Source organism: Nestor notabilis, unplaced genomic scaffold (genome assembly GCF_000696875.1).
Source record: "Nestor notabilis isolate BGI_N333 unplaced genomic scaffold, ASM69687v1 scaffold6277, whole genome shotgun sequence".
NCBI classification, from domain to species: Eukaryota; Metazoa; Chordata; class Aves; order Psittaciformes; family Psittacidae; genus Nestor; species Nestor notabilis.
Genome location: NW_009937743.1, coordinates 142,490 through 162,892, shown reverse-complemented (window position 1 = coordinate 162,892; position 20,403 = coordinate 142,490). Strand labels below are relative to the sequence as shown.

The window sequence follows — 20,403 nt, the reverse complement described above, 5'->3', positions numbered from 1 at the left end:
CTGCTTCGGCTCCGCGGCCGCGGTGAGGGCTGGGCTGGAAACGCACGTCCAGGAACCAGGGCGCCCAGCTGGGAGGGCACCGCCGTAGGTTCTTGAAGCTGGTCGTCTTCGTGTTTCCTCACGTTGAAGGGGAGAAGGAGGGAGGGAGCAGGTATCTCCCGGGACGCTGGGCCCGGGTGTTGGGCAAAGGCACCGGTCCGCTGTGAGACCAGCGTGCGGCAGGGGAGGATCTGCCCCATCCATCAGTGCGGCGCTGCCCCTGGGATTAGCTCTACCTCTTCACTGTTCAGCGCTTAAACTGGCAGTTTTCCTGTGTAAATAGCATCTGGAGAACAGCAAAAAGTGTATGAGAGTTGTATAAGCAAATCTTCAGGACTTGTTAAAATACAATTGTTATGTGATAGCACAAACTTGATTATAGGCAGGTCTGCTTGTGTGAAGAAACTTTCAGAAGTGTTTGCATCTTTCAGCTGAGTGCAAAGTGTACACCCTTTAATTAATCTACTAAAAATTGTTGAAAATCGTTTAATTTACTCACTAAATATCACTGGAATATTACTTTTCATAAAAATATTTTACTCTGTTTAGAGTCTCCATACAAAACTCAGACCTCACTGCTACTTTTAAAGTCTGTGTAATTTCATATCATATTTCATTTCATCTTAGACTGTTTTCTTGAAGGAGATCCTTGCGGCTGGTGGAGATTTCCATATGCTCAGGAACCAGGGACATGAAGTCAGTCACAAAAATGAAAGGAAAGCAGAAATGACTGCTCTGGTTTGGTTCCACTGCTTAAGAAACGGGAGAGACACAATTCTAGGGACCATGAGAAAATTGGTTTACATTTGGAGTAGTATCTCTTTGCTTGTTCTGTAAGGGAGACAAACCTTACATAACCTCCCTTGGTTTTAGATAGAGGGCAGTTGTGATGTCTTCTGATGTGTAAACTTATGAGATGTTTAATTGGGAGTTAATGCCACTGAAATCAATGTAGTATTCAGTATAAGCATGGCAATATTTGCCAGAGTCACTGCTTTCAAATCTCACAAATTGAACACTGTTCCAACACAGTGTATTAAAAACATAAACATTCCCCACCACACATGCTTGCAGTACAAGTTTGCAGTGTTGAATATGGCTATGAAAAGGAGCTTTCTTTCAAAGGGCATAGAAATGAGTTGATTCTTCAGTCCTTCAAATTTTCTCTGTGTAAAAGCACGTAGCCCTCGTACACAGGCTTTGGCACACGTTACAGAGGAAAAAAAAAAAAGTAATACTTTCTTATGACTGTAAATGTGTGTTCCTCGTCAGTCATTTGAAGTTTAACTGAGACTTTTTTTTACAGTCCTGATGTAGTTGTGTCCATTTTGAACAGTATCTAGGGCACCATACTGAAATGTGTATACTTTTTTCTGCCGAGTTACTTGTATTCTTTTTTAAAATTGGCCTTACAGCTGCTCTATCAGCCAGTACCATTTAAGCAAGTGCGTTTTACCTCCTGGCTTTTGATCCCTCATAGATGCTAGGTGCGCCAATGATTTGGGACAGGTGGTGCACGCAAAAGAATAGTGATATGAATTAAATAATACGTGATCATTTTCAAACTCTTAATGCTTACAAGTTGATAATTTAGAGTATCTGCTGGTTATAACAGAAGACACAAAGTGGCCTAATCTTTGTGTGTTGGAAGACAGCAGATGTCTAAGCTTTACCAATTCTCTGTGAACAAAAGTAAATGCCTCTGGAGAGTGATTTAGGTCTTTCTCAGGCAGGCTGAATCCATTCAGGCTGCATAAATATCTCACTGTAGAAGGAAACAAGGTTTATCTTAGACCTTCAGTTCTTAACTTTGGTGTCCAGAGCTAGTGGGATGACTCCCAGGCCTTTCATCCCATCAAGATAACACACCCCTGGTCTATCAGAGAGTCCCTCATCCAAGCCCAAAGTAATTTTTAGTGGAGAGCTGTCTGTGACAGGTGATACAGCACTTCAAAAACTTGTAGGAAGGAATAGTCTGTGTTCATTTCATCCCAGAATTAGTGTTTAGTTTTAATGTTTTGTTCGTAATAATTCTGGTAAGCCTGTTAATCTCACAAGAGAAGATCCACCAGGAGCTGATCTATTTTCTTACAGATAGGAGTCTGGATGTGTAAGTCAGAAGATGAATGCTTGATTTCTGTTTTCCTTTGATACCAGGTTGACTTGAAAAGATAAAGGAGAAGAAAAAATTATTTAATTTGTTGATGATGGTGTTTGAGCATGTGCATGGTTGAGCATTTACGGTAATGTATGTCCTGTGATGTCTACGAAGACGTTAATTTTTTTCCTGTAAAAGACAAAGAAAACAATTTTTTTTTGAGCACTGTCTTGGAATGTTTGAACTATCTTCAATTGCTCATGGTTTTGGTCTCGTCTTTTTTTTTTTTTTCTTAATGCACTTCTGTAGTTCTGTTTATATTTTCTTTGTTCTTCATTTCTTTCTGTTATCACCTTTTCTTAATATATAAACTGACATCCTGTCAGAAAAATAAGTAGTAACTGAGCAGACTCAAATACTGTTCACTGCTGTTTTTTCATTTAACTCTGAGATTCCAACACATTTTAGTCCTACTAATAGGGATAAATTAGCAGTTTCAGTATAATAAATGATGGCATGTTTACTCACTCTTTATTTTACTTTATTAGGAAGATTTAAAAACATGAAACTGTATTTGATCTTCTATCATTGGGTTCATTGTAGTATGATAGCAATACACGTGTGTGCTGAAGGATTAAATTACATGCTTAAAAGCTTTGGTCAAAAAATACATGGAAAGTAAATGGACATGGGAAAGAAAGCTTCTTAACATCACCTTTATTTTGTGCTTTGACGTAATCAGTATGTGCTAAAATCATGGTCCAATTTCCTTCCTTGAGTTTTCTAAATCTGTGTTTAAGCCAGTCTAGATGTTGTGCCTGAGTACTGTGTCTTAATGTAATTCATTTTAATTATTAAACAAAATATTTGGACAAAATGAAGTTAAAATCTTTATTCCTATTCATGAACAGATATAATTAATTTTTACCTCAAAAGGAGTCTGATGTTTCCTGGCCAGTGAGAAGATAAATAGGCTTAGTTTGTTCTACCCTGTAAATGGCTTATTTCTACAATATCTTCAGCAAATTTCAGCATTCATGGGCAGTTTTCAGCTCCCAGCATGAACAGCTGCATTGAATATGTCAGGGTGGGTGTGAAATCCCTACAGCACACGAATGCAAACCAGACGAAGCTGGTTTGACTCTTTCTCATGGGGCGCTGCTTCTTGAAGGCATGATTGTCTCCTACCATCCAGTTCTTACCTGTGCTGAGTGACGAAAAGGCCATCACCACATCAGCATTAGATCCTTTTAATTCGTTACAAGTAAGTTGAGCAGGACATAGTCATATGTCTCTATTTTGCCTGATCCAGGTCTCAGGCTAAGTTAAAAAAAAAAAAACCCAAAAAAAAAACCGGGTAAAAATGCTGGTCAGGTAGATATTCCCCGCATTCTTTGCTGTTGCTATTGTGTAAGCTGCTGCTCAGCTCTGCTGTGGGCTAGGCTAGTATGTAATCTGGCAAGATCAAGAAACTGCAGTCCAGGTTGCTGTTGGGTATCTTTAGTACTTCACATGTGGAATGCTACAGATAAAACAAAGATAAGAAAATGGCTGAAGATCAGAAAAGGGACTGAAGCATTTACAAGATGGTTGGTACTGTAGCGTTTTTTGTTAATTTTCCAGGTAGAGGTCCTCTCTGTATTACTTTTGTCCCAGCATTTGTCCCATTCTTTCCTTCAGAGGATGTGGTGAGCTGGCATCTGCTTTATTTGTAACTATACAGGTGTAAAGAGATTCTAGATAATTGGATGTCACTTTATTTCATTTACCATGTTAAAAAAACCCAACCCATATTGGTCAATCATTTTTGGGAGAGCCTTGCCAGGAGAAAAGTGAACATCTGTTTGAATGACCCAGTTGACAGCTTATTTTTTTAGCCTGAATAAATTCTTGTTTAAATTCTCCTAATTTAAGTCCTCCCCAGTTTTACTGAAAGCATTTTAAAAATAATTTTTTAAACAGTTCAGGGACGTGATCAGTTATGTCATATCTTTTTTGCAATTGTTTATTAAACTCTGGGTGACAGTCACATTATGGCCAGTTCCCTTACCTAACAGGCTTACTGAATAGCAGGGGGCAAACATGATGGTAGTCCTGGTGAGCCATTCTCAGTCCCCTGTTCCATGAGTCTAAATTTCCTTGTTTTTACAGCAGTGTGGCTGTCTTCATGTATTTGTCCTCCAAAGATAAATGCAGTTTTGCAGTGTGCAAACATGAGTTTCTCCAGTCCAAGGCTTCCAATAGATTTAATCTTTTAATTAATCCTTTAATTGTGTCAGTGAACTCATGCAAACTTGCTTTTTAGCTCTTGGATGTATGTAGGAGTTTACTGTGAGGATGAGGTGACTCATAACAATGAATCATTTATAGGAATCATTATCCTATGGGTTTGTCCCTGGTCAAAATAATGAGAGTAGTTAAATAAAATGCTGATTCTCATCGTCATATAAAAGAGCTCGTCTGGTGGTATTTCTTGTTCATTTGTATCTAGCCAAAGTTACAAGTCTCAAGTTTACTAATTCATGCTGTGTCTGACTTATTTTCTCTCCATAATCTGTTTTTCTACCTGCAACATGGTTTGGATTTTTGTGAACTAATAGTAATGCTAATATATTAGTATTTTAAAATACTAGTAATCCATTCTGTATTTCTAGGACTGAGATAGTTACAGGTGCTTTCTCTTAGAGACAGTTATGTTATGAATTCTCAGTTTCTAAAGGCTTGTTTTTCTATGGGCTTTTCATTGTAGACTTCCAGAAATAGCTCTAGGAGACAGTAATACAAGAAGCACCATACAGAAACTATTCCTCTAAACCACAAATATCCTCTCTTTGTTTCACTGGACATACTAGCCATTTATTTTGCATTAATCCGTAATGAAGAGTTAACAGTAAAATGATTAGGCACATAACCAGTTTAGAAAGCTCCAGAGGTATTGGGCTGTTAAAGACTGTCCTTGAGTGATGATTTCTCTGTGCACTACTTCCATTGAGATTAAATGGAACAATGTGTTTGAAAGAAAAAAAACCATTTTCTGTTATCAAGGTATATACATTTTATATCTGATACTTTGACGTTAGCATTGACATTGAAAGAGGAAAGTATATGTACATTGCTTGTATATATTTGAGTCTTCAGGGTCTCATGGCCTTAACAAAACTTAAGTTCAAGCATGTACTTGAGTGCTCTGCTAGACTGGATTGTTAAAGAGGAAGTGCAGAAACATCCTGGATATAATTTACCTGAAGTCACTTGAATTGGCCTGCATGTTCTCTTCCTTGAAGCTGAATCAGAAATAGTCACATTCACATGATGTGTGCACACCTTTCACCTTTTGGACAGTATTGGAAGTATATGCATTAATGGAAGCTGAAACAGCTCTGTTGAAATGTATTACTTGCAGTTGCTTTGGTTTATCTCTAGAAGGAATTTGCTTTACAAATAATAATCTTGAATTGTTGGAGAAGTGTCACGGAATCTGAAGGCTAGCAAAACTGAAAAAAGCAGGGAATCACCATTTGTTTTTTTTATCTTGCTAAGGCTTCCAATGCTTTACTTTTGCAACCACACTGAGATTTTCTACAGGGGGACTTATACTCTATATTAGATATCCAGATAGAAGTAAAAAAGTTGACATTTTTTTTTTTCTTGAGACTCAGCCTCTGTATGTGTTTGTTGTACAGCAGAAAGCCAGATCACTTGTTTACACTCAAAAAAGAACATTTTTGCTTATTGATCATTGTAGAAAATAATAAATATGAATAAATGGAAAATGTGAGATGAAAGACTTCAGCAGTATAGAACATGTCATACTAAAAATAATAATTTTTTTCTGGAAATGTATATTTTAAGATACTTCATGGTTTGTTATTTATCCTTCTGATTGAAAGTAACAAACAGAGCAACTAGCCCTGCTCCTGGCCTAGTTTAATACTAAGTACATTTATCCTTGACCCCTTAGATACTGTTTCTGTCCTGAGCTGAAGGCAAAGTGAAGATCTCGTTGGAGTATGGAACAGTTTTACAAAACAGTGTTTGCTGTTAACAATTATTGCTATAAAATGAATGAAAAATTATAAATGCTGCTAATGTTTAGACCATTTTTAAACAGCTAATTTGGGGAGGTAAGAAGCGTATTTTGTAACGTAGGTATGGACTCTTACATGAACAAGCAGTCACTGGATTACCAGTCATTTTCTGATGTAATTCTGTCACTTTAACTGTATCTATCTCTTATATGTAATTATTTTGTTGTTACACGAGATTCTAATTTCTTGGAGCTATTCCTCCAAATATATTGTAAGGTTTAACAGTCCTGGTTCATGGGGCATAAGATTTGCAAACGTCTATTTAAAACGTGTTTTGTTCATCTGTGATTTATCTTAAAATACTTCAAATTGCTTCTGCTTCACATTAAGCAGTCAGAGTTGTTTTATGCACAGTATGCAAACAGTATGTACGCTTCCTTGAAAATGTGTCACAGTATTTTTGTGTTGTAATTCTTGGGGTTTTCACTGTATGAATTATTTTTTGGTTTTGCATTAATGTATTAAGTTGGCAAAATCCTTTTTTTTGTTCCAGTGCTTGACTGGTGAGGAAATTTTTTCTTTGCATGGGATACCGAACAACAGTCTCATATCAAATTCAAGCTTCTCTACAATATGTCCTGCTGTTTTGCAACAGCTCATTTTTCACCCATGTGATGATCAGGAAAACTTTGTGGATACATCTAAACCACATTCTTTACAAGGTTAGTTAATATTAATTGCATTTGTATTGCTGCTGAGGTGGGGTTTTCTTAGGGGAATAGCAAGCATTTGTGTATATGTAATAGGAGTATCTTGTTTAGGAGGATATAGTTGTAAAGTGGGAATATAAAATACTGTTTCAGGTCAGTGAATTATCTAAACAAATACCCTCTCTTGACAGTGATCTATTCAAAATGTTCTAGAGAAGGGTGAAAGAACCGAGTAGCTTGTTATGCAATAACTTACCTCTTAAAGGAAGAGTCTTCGTAACTTGGTTTATTTGGATAATGGTTTGTGCCATGAAGCATAAGGACTCTCAGTAATAGCTGGTTAAAAGGAGAGAAGATGAGAGTACCGAAGGCAAGTTTGTGCAGGTGATATGCAGTGGGAAATTGGACTTACTGGGATGTGTATGCATCAAAGCAACTCAAGGTAAAATATTTAGCGTCTGCTTTCAAGTGGAATAATTTACAGGCGGAGTCATGACATCAAGGGAGCCAGTGACTGTTTTACTGAGGAAAAATACTTATATCTTTTCCAAACTCTGACTCCTGCTTTCATTTCGTCTTCTGTGCTGCCCCTTACACATGGAACATCATCACATGGCTGAGTAGCCTTTCTTCTTTTTTTCTTACTATTATTTCAGTACTTACTGTGCACAGAACTGTACAGTGCAGTAAAAAGTGTAGGACAGGGAAGATTCAGGTAATTAATGAAGTCACTTGTTGCACTGATAAGGATCAAATAGGTAATGGCCCATTTTGAGTATTTATTTGACTCAGTATTCCAAATAAATTTATTATTCCAAGGGAGTCAGCTGAAATGAAGTTAAAAGGATCTTGGATGAGCAGGTGCCTAATGTCAGTATTTATGAGAGGAGTTATGGCAGTATTTTTCATAAATTTTCATAACTTCTGAAATATTAGTATTAATAACATTCTGATTAATATAAGTGATGATATTTACTAAGAATCACAGATCAGTCCTAAAACTTAGCTGTGTCAGTGAATAATTAGAATTATATTTGATTAATCACTGAAACCCTGGCATCAATTTACCATGGTGGTTCTAGGTGGCTTATGCCATATGAGGGCACATATTGTCAAGAATTCCGTAATATCTGCACTGGAGATATTATGGACTTCTTTCTCTCTTTCTCTGTTTTTTTGTTTGGGGCTGTTTTAAGTAGGTTGTACATAGAAAGCTTGACGTATAGTTAACCGTAGCTGTTTAGACCATCCCTCTTGTTTTTCCTTTATCCTGCCAGTTCAGAAGCTATGTCCAGAAAACAGATAAGCAAGGCAGCCTTATCCCTGCCCCTCCCTTGGCAGCAGTGTAAGAAATCTGCAAGGCCTATGGTCAGAGTATTTTAAAACCACAATTGACACAATGACACAATAATGGTACCTATTTGGAAGGGGGATTCACAGAAAGGCTCAGTGCCAAATGCAGATAGCGATTTACACACACCTCCACCCTATCACAAAATGAGTTTGTGTTGTGGCAGCATTGAGACAAGCTGATTTCAATTGCTGTCCATGAAGCAAAATCCTCTGTGCATGTTTCCATCTGTGCTTACGTGAATTTTCTGCCCAGGGACTTCCGCACACTTGATGGTACTTTGTCTTCCGAAATACAAATGGACAAGGCATACAGAAGAAATTAGCACAATAAGCTTTATCAGGCAGCTATGTGCAATAAAAGAAAAGTGCTACTGAAGCAGAATAGAAATTGAAATGCAGCATCTAGCATGTCTTTTTGCTTGCGGTCTGTATAACTCATATCTAATCTAGCTGACCGTGGGGGCACACTCATGTCCTTCCCCTTCTTGCTTCTCTAAAAGATAATGGGGGAGGTATATAGAGCTACATGAAACAGCTGGAAATGCACAGTAGTGTTCCTTCTGTCCAAGTTCTGTGCTCTCTGCTTGACTTCTTCAGAAAGTTATTCATACCCTCATTTCCTCTCCTTCACAGGAAAGAGCTAAGGAAGAGCCTGAGCCTGCCTCAAGAAGGCCCAGAGTAGACATCACCTATCTAATAAGGCACAGTGCTGAGCACTGGTGTTCTAAGGAGGGTACCTTACTTTCACTCCTGCCATTTTGCTTTTTGGATTTCTGGTGGCTTTGGATATATTGGTTGTCTCTTTGTTGGGGCTGCAGTTCTAGAGACAGAAAGAATAATGGGAGTTGTCCAAGGCTGACTCTGCCAGCAGTCTCTGGGGAAGAGAGTCTGCATCCTAAGCAGAATGCTCTGCTCTGGTACAGAAAGTCAGACTAACTAGCTTTGAGATGCATGGCCTTAGCTTAGTGTGGATGGAGTCCCAATGAATAAAACCACTTTTAAGGCAGCGGTGCCTACGTGATATTGTGAAATACAGTCCGTAATGCAGGAACTTTTGCAACATCGGTTGTCTTGGAATTTTATCAACCCCTCCACTCCCATTCCCTGTATGTGGTATTTTTCTTGAAGTACCAGTTCCTGTACTTGTGTAATTATGAGGTAATACTGTTTGGGTTTTTTTTTCCTTTCCAGTTACACTTCAGGTCTTTTTCAACTCAAAGAAAAGCTTGACATAAAGCCCAGGAGCACGTTCCTGAAGAACATATAAGAAAGATCTTAGATTTATTTTATTCCTTTAAAAGTTTAAATTAGTCCACATATTGCTGAGGCTTATTACAGTGAAATGCCTAGGATGGATAATACTTAATTTATTCTTTCATAAAGGTTATTTGCTTATTTTAATTCCTCCTTATTGTTCCACTTTGGGTGAGTAAATTAGCACCAAAACATCAACATGTAAAATCCTAAGTTCTTTGGGCTGTCCAGACCTAGGGGATACTATATCCCAATGTATTAGAATATGTGCCTACTTGTGAGTATGGGTCCATTAATACGTTATGAGACATCTCCCATTGCATTAAGCATACAAAACGGTGACAGTTGTATCACTTATAACATGTACTTCAAGATGAGTGTCCCGGTATGTTTTGCTGTTCTGAACAATGAGTACCAGCATGAAAGTTAGACCATTCGTTAGTGAAACTACAGTATTGTGAAAACTTCTCTCACATTTTGGCAGTAACCTATTTTTTTTGTGCTCGGTTTTAAGCTCCGTTCTTGTATCATTTTTTTCTTCCACCACTCTACACACACCATTTGTAAATTTATCCTCTTTTGTTGTAGAAAGTAATTAGTACTGGATACTTTAATTATAGTTTTTGAAACTTGTTCTAATTTCCTGTACTTGATGAAGTAATTCAGGCAAGTGCACTATGAACTTCATAGCTGATAAATGGGGTTTTTATTTTCTAACGTAGTTTGAAATTGTGCTTCCATAGTAGTCCCAGACTGTAAACAGTGGTTTGTGACTCATGATGGCATTGGAAGACCATGTGTTTATTATAGATTTGACTTCAAAAAGATATTTACAAGTTTAATTGGCGTTTATTTTAGTGGAAATTAATCTCCTGTATAACTTAGTGAATCTACCTATATCTAGTTGTGCGGTGTTCCCTCTCACTGTCTCTCTCCAACAACAGTGGCAACTGAATGTTTGAACTGGCCTGATTTACCTCTTGCAAATGCTTTAAATGTTTCTGACGCTTTCTGTTCTTGACATAATATAAAATTCATTGCATATAAAGATTGTGACACTTTGCAAACAAAGTAGTCATCCCAGTTGCAGGTGAGGAATCCAGCTTAGTGTGTTTGCCAATTGTGTTGCAGGGAAGTAAGGCTGCAGATGGTAATCTGATCTGTTAGTTTCTGCTATGCAGAAAGAAATTTATGGTAACTTCTCCACATACATATTGTAAAACATTGTTCCAACTTTCTGGATTGTATCAAACTGTTCTCATATAATCAACATTGTGTTGGCTTTGATTGTTATTTGTAGTTAATTTTTATGGATGAACCCATTGTCTTTTGGATAAGTTTGTGGTTTTGTGGCATCACTTAAGGCAGCATTGTAGACCTCTTCACTGCAACCTTTAAAGCTTTTCGCTGTACTCACAGAGATCATAGAATAGTTTGGGTTGGAAGGCACTTTCTAAGAGAGTGTTAGGAACAGAAAGTCATCGCCTCAGGATGTTTCAAAGGAATCGTCCTTTGTCAGGAAAGACGTTTTGGATCTAGTACAGCCAAGACAGCAGGCATTATATCTTGGAGTTCCTTAAATGACAATGGATCTAACCCTGGGACTAGTAAGAATTCTTGTCTTTTGTTTATGCTATAGCTACTTGGACTATTGGCCTATTGGCCTAAGCCTTAATTTTTACTTTTCTGACTGTATAGAGACCTGATTTATACTAGCAGCAGATAGGCTGCTCCAGATCTTACACTAGCACAGTTTCCATTTTTAATATGGTAGTCCTGGACAATGTTTCCAGTTATTTCCTGTCTGCACGTATGTATCTTAAGTATCTATGCATTTATGAAGTATAATTTCAACAAGAGAACCACTCTCCTTCCTAATTCCATGTCAATTTAGCTGTTAGAAAAATTGCAAATAGCCTGAAGTGGGTGTTTTACTAAAATATATTATATTTCTCCTTGTTTGTCCACAGTTTGGGGATTTGGGTTCCTGGCTGTGACTATCATTAACTTGGCTTCACTACTGGGATTGATTTTAACTCCGCTATTAAAGAAGTCGTATTTTCCCAAGGTTTTAACCTACTTTGTGGGCTTGGCCATTGGTACTCTCTTTTCTAATGCAATTTTCCAGCTCATTCCAGAGGTAAGCAAGGGGAATCATTTGGTTTTCGTATGATTTTCTAAAGGTGTTAATTTTAGAAGCATGATGCAGTGGGGTTCTGTGTTGGGGTTGCAGTCTCCAGAGTGGGGTTCAGTACCATCTCTTTCTGGCTGGGTGAGCAAAGCCATCGAGATCTATGTCTAGTTGTACTGTGGGAAAGACCAAGGGCTGTTCTGCCTCTAGACAAACAGAGAAATGCATTGGATAAAATTCTAGTGAATCTTAATGGGCTACAGGTTAGACTCTCCTTGTCTTGTATTTTACTACTACATCTGTATGTAAAGTTCTACTGAATTAAAACACTGTTAACATTTAATCCAAGTTGGGAAAAAAAAAATAAATCTAAAAAGATCAGGACCTTTCATAATTTCAGCCCTATGGAAATTCATGGTCAGTAGAGAGACAGTCTGTATTTTAGCAGAGTATCTGTGTGTGTCGCGTTCGTTTGTTTTTCTGTAAATATACTAAGATTACACGCTAATTTGCATTGGTTTTTTCTTCACTTTTAGGCATTTGGATTTGACCCAAAAGTAGATAACTATATTGAGAAAGCAGTTGCTGTGTTTGGTGGATTCTATATTCTCTTCTTTGTGGAAAGGATTCTTAAAGTCATATTGAAGATATATAACCAGGTAATGAAGTGTATCACTAACTGAACAAGCCTTGCTTTAAGTACCTGTCATATTTTGAGATACTTAATAGTTCAATAAAATGTGGGGGCTTTTCCATTTTACCTGAGGAATTCAGCCTTACTATGTATTCTGACATAACTGTTTAAAATCCATATGGATAGGGGAAGCAATCTCAATTTTTTGAGGGAGTTACAAGCAGAGCTGGGAATAGAATCCAGATGTCACTGTGGTCTGCTGTCACTGGCATATGCTCCAGTTGCTCTCAACCGCCAAGTCATTGCTGTGCTAGCTAAACACATCAGAAAAAAGTGGAAATATGTAAGACATGGAGTGAATGGAGTCTGCCCCTGGAGCTCCCTTTTGGTAGGAGGAATCAATCCCTCATCCCTCCCAAACTTGCTGGTATTGAAGATTCTGAAGATTAACTGTTTCTCATTTGTAATAACTACACCCCCCCAAAAAAAAAAAGAATTTGTTGCTCTTTATTTTTGGGACCAGTTGACAAAGGCAGAAAAGGTCTATTTGACAAGCAACCATGAATAACTAGCAAATGTTGGTCACTTACGATCTCGTGTTCGTCTTGGAAGGTTCTGTATAAAGGTATAAAAACAAAAAATCCCCACATGTTTTTTAATTAGCTGAAAGTAAGAGATACATTAGGAACTTAGATACATTTGGAGTTCATTTAAGTATTTAAATGTTCACCTCTGCCCATTTAACATTTGCTTGCTGTTGAAAGCAAACCAGCATTAATATGATGCCCCCACTTTTTCTTTTTTTGGTCTCTATTTTCTTATGTTTGTTACTTTGCTTTTGTTTTAATTAGCTACCTACTTACTTATTTGTCACCTAGACTGGCCATAATGACTCTGAAAACAGCGGACAGAATCAGGAGAAGACTAACCCACCCAAACAACTGTCATCCAGCAACGGGGGGACATGTTATGCAAATTCAGCTGTCATAGAGAGCAATGGAAATCTTGGTTTTGACAGCATCAGTGTGGTCTCGGCACAGGTGTGAAAATTGTGTCTATTTGTTTTATCCCTGCCAATTTTATAAGCACATCTGAGGGGATAGTTAATACAAATCTTTATTACTTTTGTCAAACTTTTGTACACTTAGAGCTTATACCTTGCTTTAGCCCTGTGAAAGAAAGTATGGGATTTTGGGCAAGCTTACAAAAGCTGAATGATGCATTCAATTTGTAGCCAACAAAAAGAGCTAATTACTATCAGTGTCAGGGTGGGTAGGACAGAGATATATTTAATCAGATAATTCAGTTAATTTTGATTTTTTTTATTGTTGTTACTGTTTTGCTTATGAGTGATATTTTTTTGCTATGTAAAAGTGATAGTGTGTTTCAGTGTTTCATGATCCATATTGTGTTCCTGACCATGTAAAACATAAGTGTGAGAACTCGATTCCTCTGAATCAATGGTTAATGAGGAAAACCAATACAGTACGTAACTTCCATGCAGTATATTGTTAACACTGCTTGTGCTACTCCAGTATACTGTGGGAATTATGGAGCTAATATGCTGAGACAGAAGCCATTCCTCCTGGTTGAAGTTTCATTCTTTCAGATTTGTTCTTTTTATTTCTCTGTGTTTGTTTTCATACTACAAATATGACTTCCTTCTCTCTGAGAAGAAAAAGGAAGCAGGAAAAGAAAGTTGGTGTTCTTCTTTACTCTTTTCCAGTACAGGGAGGAGCAGTACTGTCTCTTATTTTAAAAAAATAAAACCACATAGAAACAGTTTTCTGATGGTGAGGCAGATCTTTTCATAGTAGTGATTTCTGGTATACCACCCATGTTTACCCAGCAAGCTGTGGGGAGCAGTGAGGAGCAGGAGAAGAAGCCAGAGGCAGGCCCAGACAGCTGGGAGAGAATCTTGAGAGTTCTGCATTGACCGTGTAGGCTCCCAGGGCATTTGATGCACACAGTTTAAAGTACCAAAACTGCACTTGTCCTTTCTGTAGAAATGTCATGAAGCATGGTGGATACTGGGAATTTTAAAAACTGGGAGAAACATACTTAATAATTAAAATTTCTTGGGCACCAAGAGGGAATTAGTATTATGAGTGTCCCTAAACTGTATTTTGTAGATTTATAGAACAACCTAATCTCTATGGAGACAGTATCTCCAGTGGTATGGATGGTGTTCTTCCACTCTGTTTACCAGAAGTTTTATCTGGATCTATTCCAGATCTGTTATTACAATTTGGCTAGCCATCTGCTTATGTGTAATGTAAACATAACAAAATCATACCATATATTTTAATAATAAAATGTAATCATATAGCATCTGTTTCTATCAACTAGTTTAGTTGAAGTGCTCATGAAATAAGGTATCATAGGTCACCCCAAGATACTTTGTGGATCATACATCTCCTTTTACATGCAGTCTTGACTTGAAGAATTTAAAATTCCACAAAGGTTCTTCTTCTCTGCTTACTGTTCTTACAAAAAAATCGTACTTCCCATTTTTTCTTTCTCTTTGTTTCTCCAACATCAGGGAGAGAATATGTTGTATTAAAACCTCCTGAAAGTAACAGGGTGAAATTCACTCTGGAGCCAGGCTGGCTGCAAGGAAAGCCCAGTGGGCAAGTAGTCCCCTGTTGATACTGGAGGTAGCAACAAAAAGCCATTATTACTTTTCCTTCTCCAGGCGGGTTCAGAGAGGCGAGGTAGGCTTCAAAGTCATTAGGAGGCAGGGGAGGGCCACTGTGGCTGAAGGGTTTTGGGGCAGGCAGGGGAGGGCCAATGTGGCTGAAGGGTTTTGGGGCAGGCAGGGGAGGGCCAATGTGGCTGAAGGGTTTTGGGGCAGGCAGGGTAGTGCCAGGGTAGGTACTCATTCAAATTTACAGGCATTTGGTATTTATGAAGGAACCATTTGGCATAAGTGAACATTAATGCCAGAACAGACTGACCCCTAGAGAAAATCTAAATGTTTAATTAGTCACATACTTTCAGATTTCACTTGCAGTAGTAATTGCAACCTTGGAAACCTCTTTTGTGCTTACCCCAAATTTTTAACTACTATGCATTAAAATGATATGGCTTGACAACAGAATCTTTGAAGGAATTTTTATTTCAGAGATGGATTGCTGAAATGTCTGTGTCCTTGAGTGCACAGTGTTAGAGTTGTATAACAAAACTTTAGGGTGACCTTTATTTATGCCCCTGAGGCCAGTGTCAGGATTCCTTCTTGGTCTTGTGGGCACTGCCAGAGGACACAGAAGGACATGTCTAGTTCATGTCTGAGGGAGTCAGAGGTGCATTAGAAATAACAATAGTAATCTGATGAGATATCAAAGGATAAAACAAGAGAGTGTCTATATGATTTCTTAAATTTAGGAACAAAGGATCAGACATTACTTTTAAAGAAAAAAATGCATTCAGAAGAGCAAAAGTACCAAGGATGTCTTTGGTTCACCATAAACTGTGGAGATACAAATAATACAGAACCGCACTAATAATTAATAGAAGTCAGACCTGATAGTCCAGTTGGGCATTACAGAGCATCTTGGCTAGCATTTTGTCTGTGATGAAACTACCAAACTACCATGACAAAGTGGGAACAGTCCAGCAGAGACAGACATTTTTCATTTTTGCCTTGGAATCCTATGTATTTGTAGGGTCAGTTTGTCAGTATTCTGCCTTATCTTAAACATTAAGCTTATACATTTGTCGTTCATCTACTTCTATTTGACACACAAGCTGTTAAAGTTCAGAATGTAAACCCAGACAAACAATGTAATTGTAATTTATATAATTTATAGAAGTCAAGACATTATCTGAAATAGATTACAGGCAAGAATTATGATACTTCAAAGCTACACAGTAAACAGCAGACAGCTGTATATATATAGCAGCTTAGTAACTGTTTCTCAGTTTATAAACTGCAGTTGTTTCTACATTTTGAAGGATTGGATCAGCAAAGTGATTTTTAGAACTCAGTCAATACTGTTCTCCTAAATTAATTGCAAGTACTTAAAAAGGTACATAAATAAAACAACCCAAACCTCAGCACATTTCTAGAGTCAGTTCCATTCTTGATGAGTTCAAGTTAATTCTTAATAGCATCTTCTTACTCAATGTTCATTTTCTTCGTACACACATAGAAAGTTCAGCACATGTATTTGTAAATTATTTAGTTCGAGAAAAATTCTTTTCTGTTCAGATTTTCATGTTTGTCATTCATATGCAATGCTTTGGACTGTCACAGGAATTCAGCTGTGCAACTGGTACCAGCATGTGGCTCCTTTATTTGGTTTTATGGCTAAGCCAGTTATGCCCACAGAAAACTGTAGGCACACAACATACATGGTTTCCCCCAAAAAACCTCAAATGTGCTTTGATGGGAACAAACATAAACACGTATGTGCAAGTGACGTTTTTGCACATTTCTATTATTTGCTCACTGTTTTAATTTTTTTTTGTGCTAATAAACACTTTTCATAAAACTACTTTTTTATGGAGATGCTTGGCATTTCATGTGGGAATTTTTTTTGGTAATAGAGGGTTTTTATAGAAGAAAACCTGCTACCACCTCTCTTTCTCATATATAGTAGAAGTTACTAATATACCTTTTCAAAATGCAGTCTGATGGATTGTCCTGGTTTCAGCTGTAACAGTTAACTTTTTCTCCTTCTTAGTAGCTGGTGCAGTGCTGTGTTTTGGCTGTAGTCTGAGAACAGTGTTGGTAACACCAATGTTTTAGTTGTTGCTAAGTAGTGCTTACTTTACATCAAGCAATTTTCAGTCTCTCATGCTCTGCCAGTGAAGAGGGACACAAGAACCCACGAGGGAGCAGAGACAGGACACCTGACCCAAACTGGCCAAAGGGGTATTCCATACCACAGCACATCATGTCCAGTAGATAAACTGGGGGGAGTCACCCATAAGGCCCAGATCGCTGCTCAGGTTGGGCTGGGTATTGGTCGGTAGGTGGTGAGCGGTTGTATTGTGCATCACTTGTGTTTATTGGTTTTTTTCCGTCTTCCCATTTAGTTTTATATTCTTTCCCCTTGTCATTTCCCTTAGTAGTAGTAGTAGCAGTAGTAGTAGTTTAATATTATACTTTAGTAATTGGACTGTTCTTATTTCAACCCATGGGGTTTACATTCTTTTGATTCTCCTCCCCATCCCACCAGGAGCAGGGGGAAACAGAGGGGGATGGTGAGTGAATGGCTGTGTGGTGCTGATTTACCAGCTGGGCTTAAACCACGACAGGGATCATCAGGAATTTTTAGGGGAGGTTCGTTTGTGCTCCCTGCTGCAATGGCAATTCCTTTATCTGGATCATGGTTTTTGTTACTTCATGGCACCGCATGTATAAATTACCTTCACTTTTGGGAGGAATTATTGAGATCCCTGGGTATGTACGTGCATTGCAGTTTTGTATTAGCCTGTTGTTTTCATGCTCTGAGCCTTCAGCTTGCACAGTCAGAATTACCCACTGCTGTTTTTATTAAACATGCACTTTGTAGAAACTAATTTGAATAGCTGGACTTGACTCATTGCCACAGATTAGAAAGAAAGTTTATGGAGTTATCTGGATGTGTGTCTATATTCACATGTACCTGGCTGTTACTGTGGCAGCTAAGTGTGTGTCTGAGAGCATGATGTACTGGCAGTATATAACTGGTCCAGGTAGGAAATGGGTTTTAGATAGAAAACACAGATGCTGTCAGTCACTGTGATCAGATCCTTCTGACTGTACACGCTTCATAGAGGTGGTTTAGGAGGCTGTGAGGAGCTTGGCACTCTTAATCTGACAGAGACTCCATAGAGACATTCAGACCACTGTAGTCTGAACTGTTTTCTGTCTCAGCTGAAGAGCATTTAGATAAAGCTTTGTAGTCAGAAGGATGATTTGGCCCTGTGTGTTAACTTGTTGAAACAGAAAACATTTGCTGCTGTTAACTGTGCCTTTTGCTTCTCGAACCAAGCATTTTGGTCTCCATATGCACTAGTGCTTTATTTTATACTTGGCATTAATTTAAAGACAGAAGAGTTGCCTTCTTTATTTAGTGTTTTATGTAATTGTTTTTTTGTGGTATATTTTTTCCAGGAAGAAGCCAACCAAGCCAGTTTATGCAAGTGCCTTAATGGGCGTCCACTGTCAAAGATTGGTACCATTGCTTGGATGGTAACACTGAGTGATGCCGTGCATAATTTCATAGATGGTTTGGCTATTGGTGCTTCTTTCACTTTGTCTCTGTTTCAAGGGCTTAGTACCTCCATAGCCATCTTGTGTGAAGAGTTTCCTCATGAACTGGGTAAGGAACTTTTTTTAACACTTCGTTTACTGTGGAAATCACTGTTACAGGAGGTTGTGCTTGCCAAAAATTGGCGTTGATTGAAAGAAAGTTTAGATAAATTATTGGAGAAAATATTCATCAGAAACTTCCCAAGCACCAACATGCACATCTAACACAGGAAGGTCCCAGGTGCAGATGGGTGGAAACTGATATATTAGAGAGGTATTAATTGGCCTGTTCATATACGCTACACACACTGTTGTATACATTGTTTTTCTGAAATTGTTATAGGTAGTTCTGTGTTCCTATGCTCTTACCTCAATTGTACATCAGCTACTTGCTTTAGAATATTTCAGTTACCTTAGTTCTGAAGGGAAATCCTCATTAGATACTTGAATGAAGAAAAACATCGGGGGTCATAATTTGTATACAAATCATGTCTTCAGTCTTCCTTTGAAATGAGAAAATAATCATAGTATCATTTTCTGAAGATTTTTTTCTTTCTTTTAGGGGATTTTGTCATCTTGCTTAATGCAGGAATGAGTACTCGGCAGGCTCTGTTTTTCAACTTTCTGTCTGCATGTTCCTGTTACATTGGGATGGCTTTTGGTATATTAGTAGGCAACAACTTTGCTCCTAACATCATCTTTGCTGTAGCTGGTGGAATGTTCCTGTACATCTCTCTGGCAGATATGGTGAGATTCATTTTCATTTATTTATTTTTCTGTAAGAAAACAAAGACTCCAGTAGAATTAGTAATTTGTCCCTCTCATACTATTGTCATCTACTTAATATCATTAAATCATCAATTGTATCGTTAATGGAGGCACACAAATAGTTATGCTTATTCATGAAACATGAGAGCCTTTCACTTGACAAGTAAGACTGTTCAGACTATTGCTGAAACAAAATGTTAAAGAGAGACAAGCTTTTTATGAATTTAGGCTGGTTTCATCAAAGAGTAAAAAGTGTAGAAATACTTTGTTTTGGCATTTTGAGGTGACAAAGTATTTCACCATATTATTTTTAAAAGGTTCATTTGTCTCTTTAAACCATGTTTTGAAAGAAAAGAAGAAAACAAATTAAACCGTTAAACAAAATGAAACTAAGAATTTAGTTTTGAGTTGAATGAAAGCTGTTGTGTAACCACAGTGAAAGCTTTGGGGTTCTTTAAGTGAAAAACCTGTCTTAAATTCTATTCTGGTTTAGGTTAAACAGTGCCAGCTCCAGTTTCTTGGTTCAAACTAAAAAATTTGCTAAACTTTATTCAAAACTGTCTGTCTATCATTTATTTTTTAAAGTGTTTGAGAAGATATAAGACAAAATTGTACTAGGATTCAGATCAGATTTAGATGATTCAGCTGGATTCCAAAACTTACTCTTATCATGATGTATTATGTCAAAATGAGAGAGAGCTTTCATGAATTTTAAGTTCTATTATGCTTAATTCAGTGTCGTAAGATCTGATGTATCTGCAAAGGTGTTTACACCTGCCACAAGAGAATCCATTTGAGTATAGAACTGGAAGAGTGAGGCCTGAATTTGAAAAGATTTGAGACCCCAGTTTGGTTCTATATATGTTTAAGAACTGTCATATAGTTATAGTGACTATTTCATTAAATACTATTATAATTTAGGTAATAACATAGAATTTAATGGGTAACACTGTTAGAGTTAAATGAACAGTTTAAATTTTGTTTTACAAATTGGCTAAAGCTTTTCATTTAGTTTCATTCCTATATAATGAATAGTAGTGTACTCAGTGTAAAACTCGTAACATAAATTGAGAGTGGCTCGATAAGTTTGTTAAATGTATCAAAGCAGGTAACATGCTTTGCTTTGTATCTGTTCTGTTCTCTGTAT

The 20,403-nt window shown here is 37.5% G+C and overlaps 1 protein-coding gene across 1 annotated transcript in view; it reads left to right on the top strand.

Moving 5' to 3' along the window:
• Positions 1-6,288: 6,288 nt before the first annotated feature.
• SLC39A8 (solute carrier family 39 (zinc transporter), member 8) overlaps positions 6,289-20,403 on the top strand; it is a 15,704-nt gene continuing 1,589 nt past the window's right edge. Inside the window, exons 1-7 of the mRNA XM_010018979.1 lie at positions 6,289-6,339; positions 6,719-6,887; positions 11,453-11,622; positions 12,150-12,272; positions 13,126-13,287; positions 18,351-18,558; positions 19,051-19,235. Coding sequence (XP_010017281.1) covers positions 6,289-6,339; positions 6,719-6,887; positions 11,453-11,622; positions 12,150-12,272; positions 13,126-13,287; positions 18,351-18,558; positions 19,051-19,235 — 1,068 coding nt within the window. The remainder of the gene's footprint in view (positions 6,340-6,718; positions 6,888-11,452; positions 11,623-12,149; positions 12,273-13,125; positions 13,288-18,350; positions 18,559-19,050; positions 19,236-20,403) is intronic.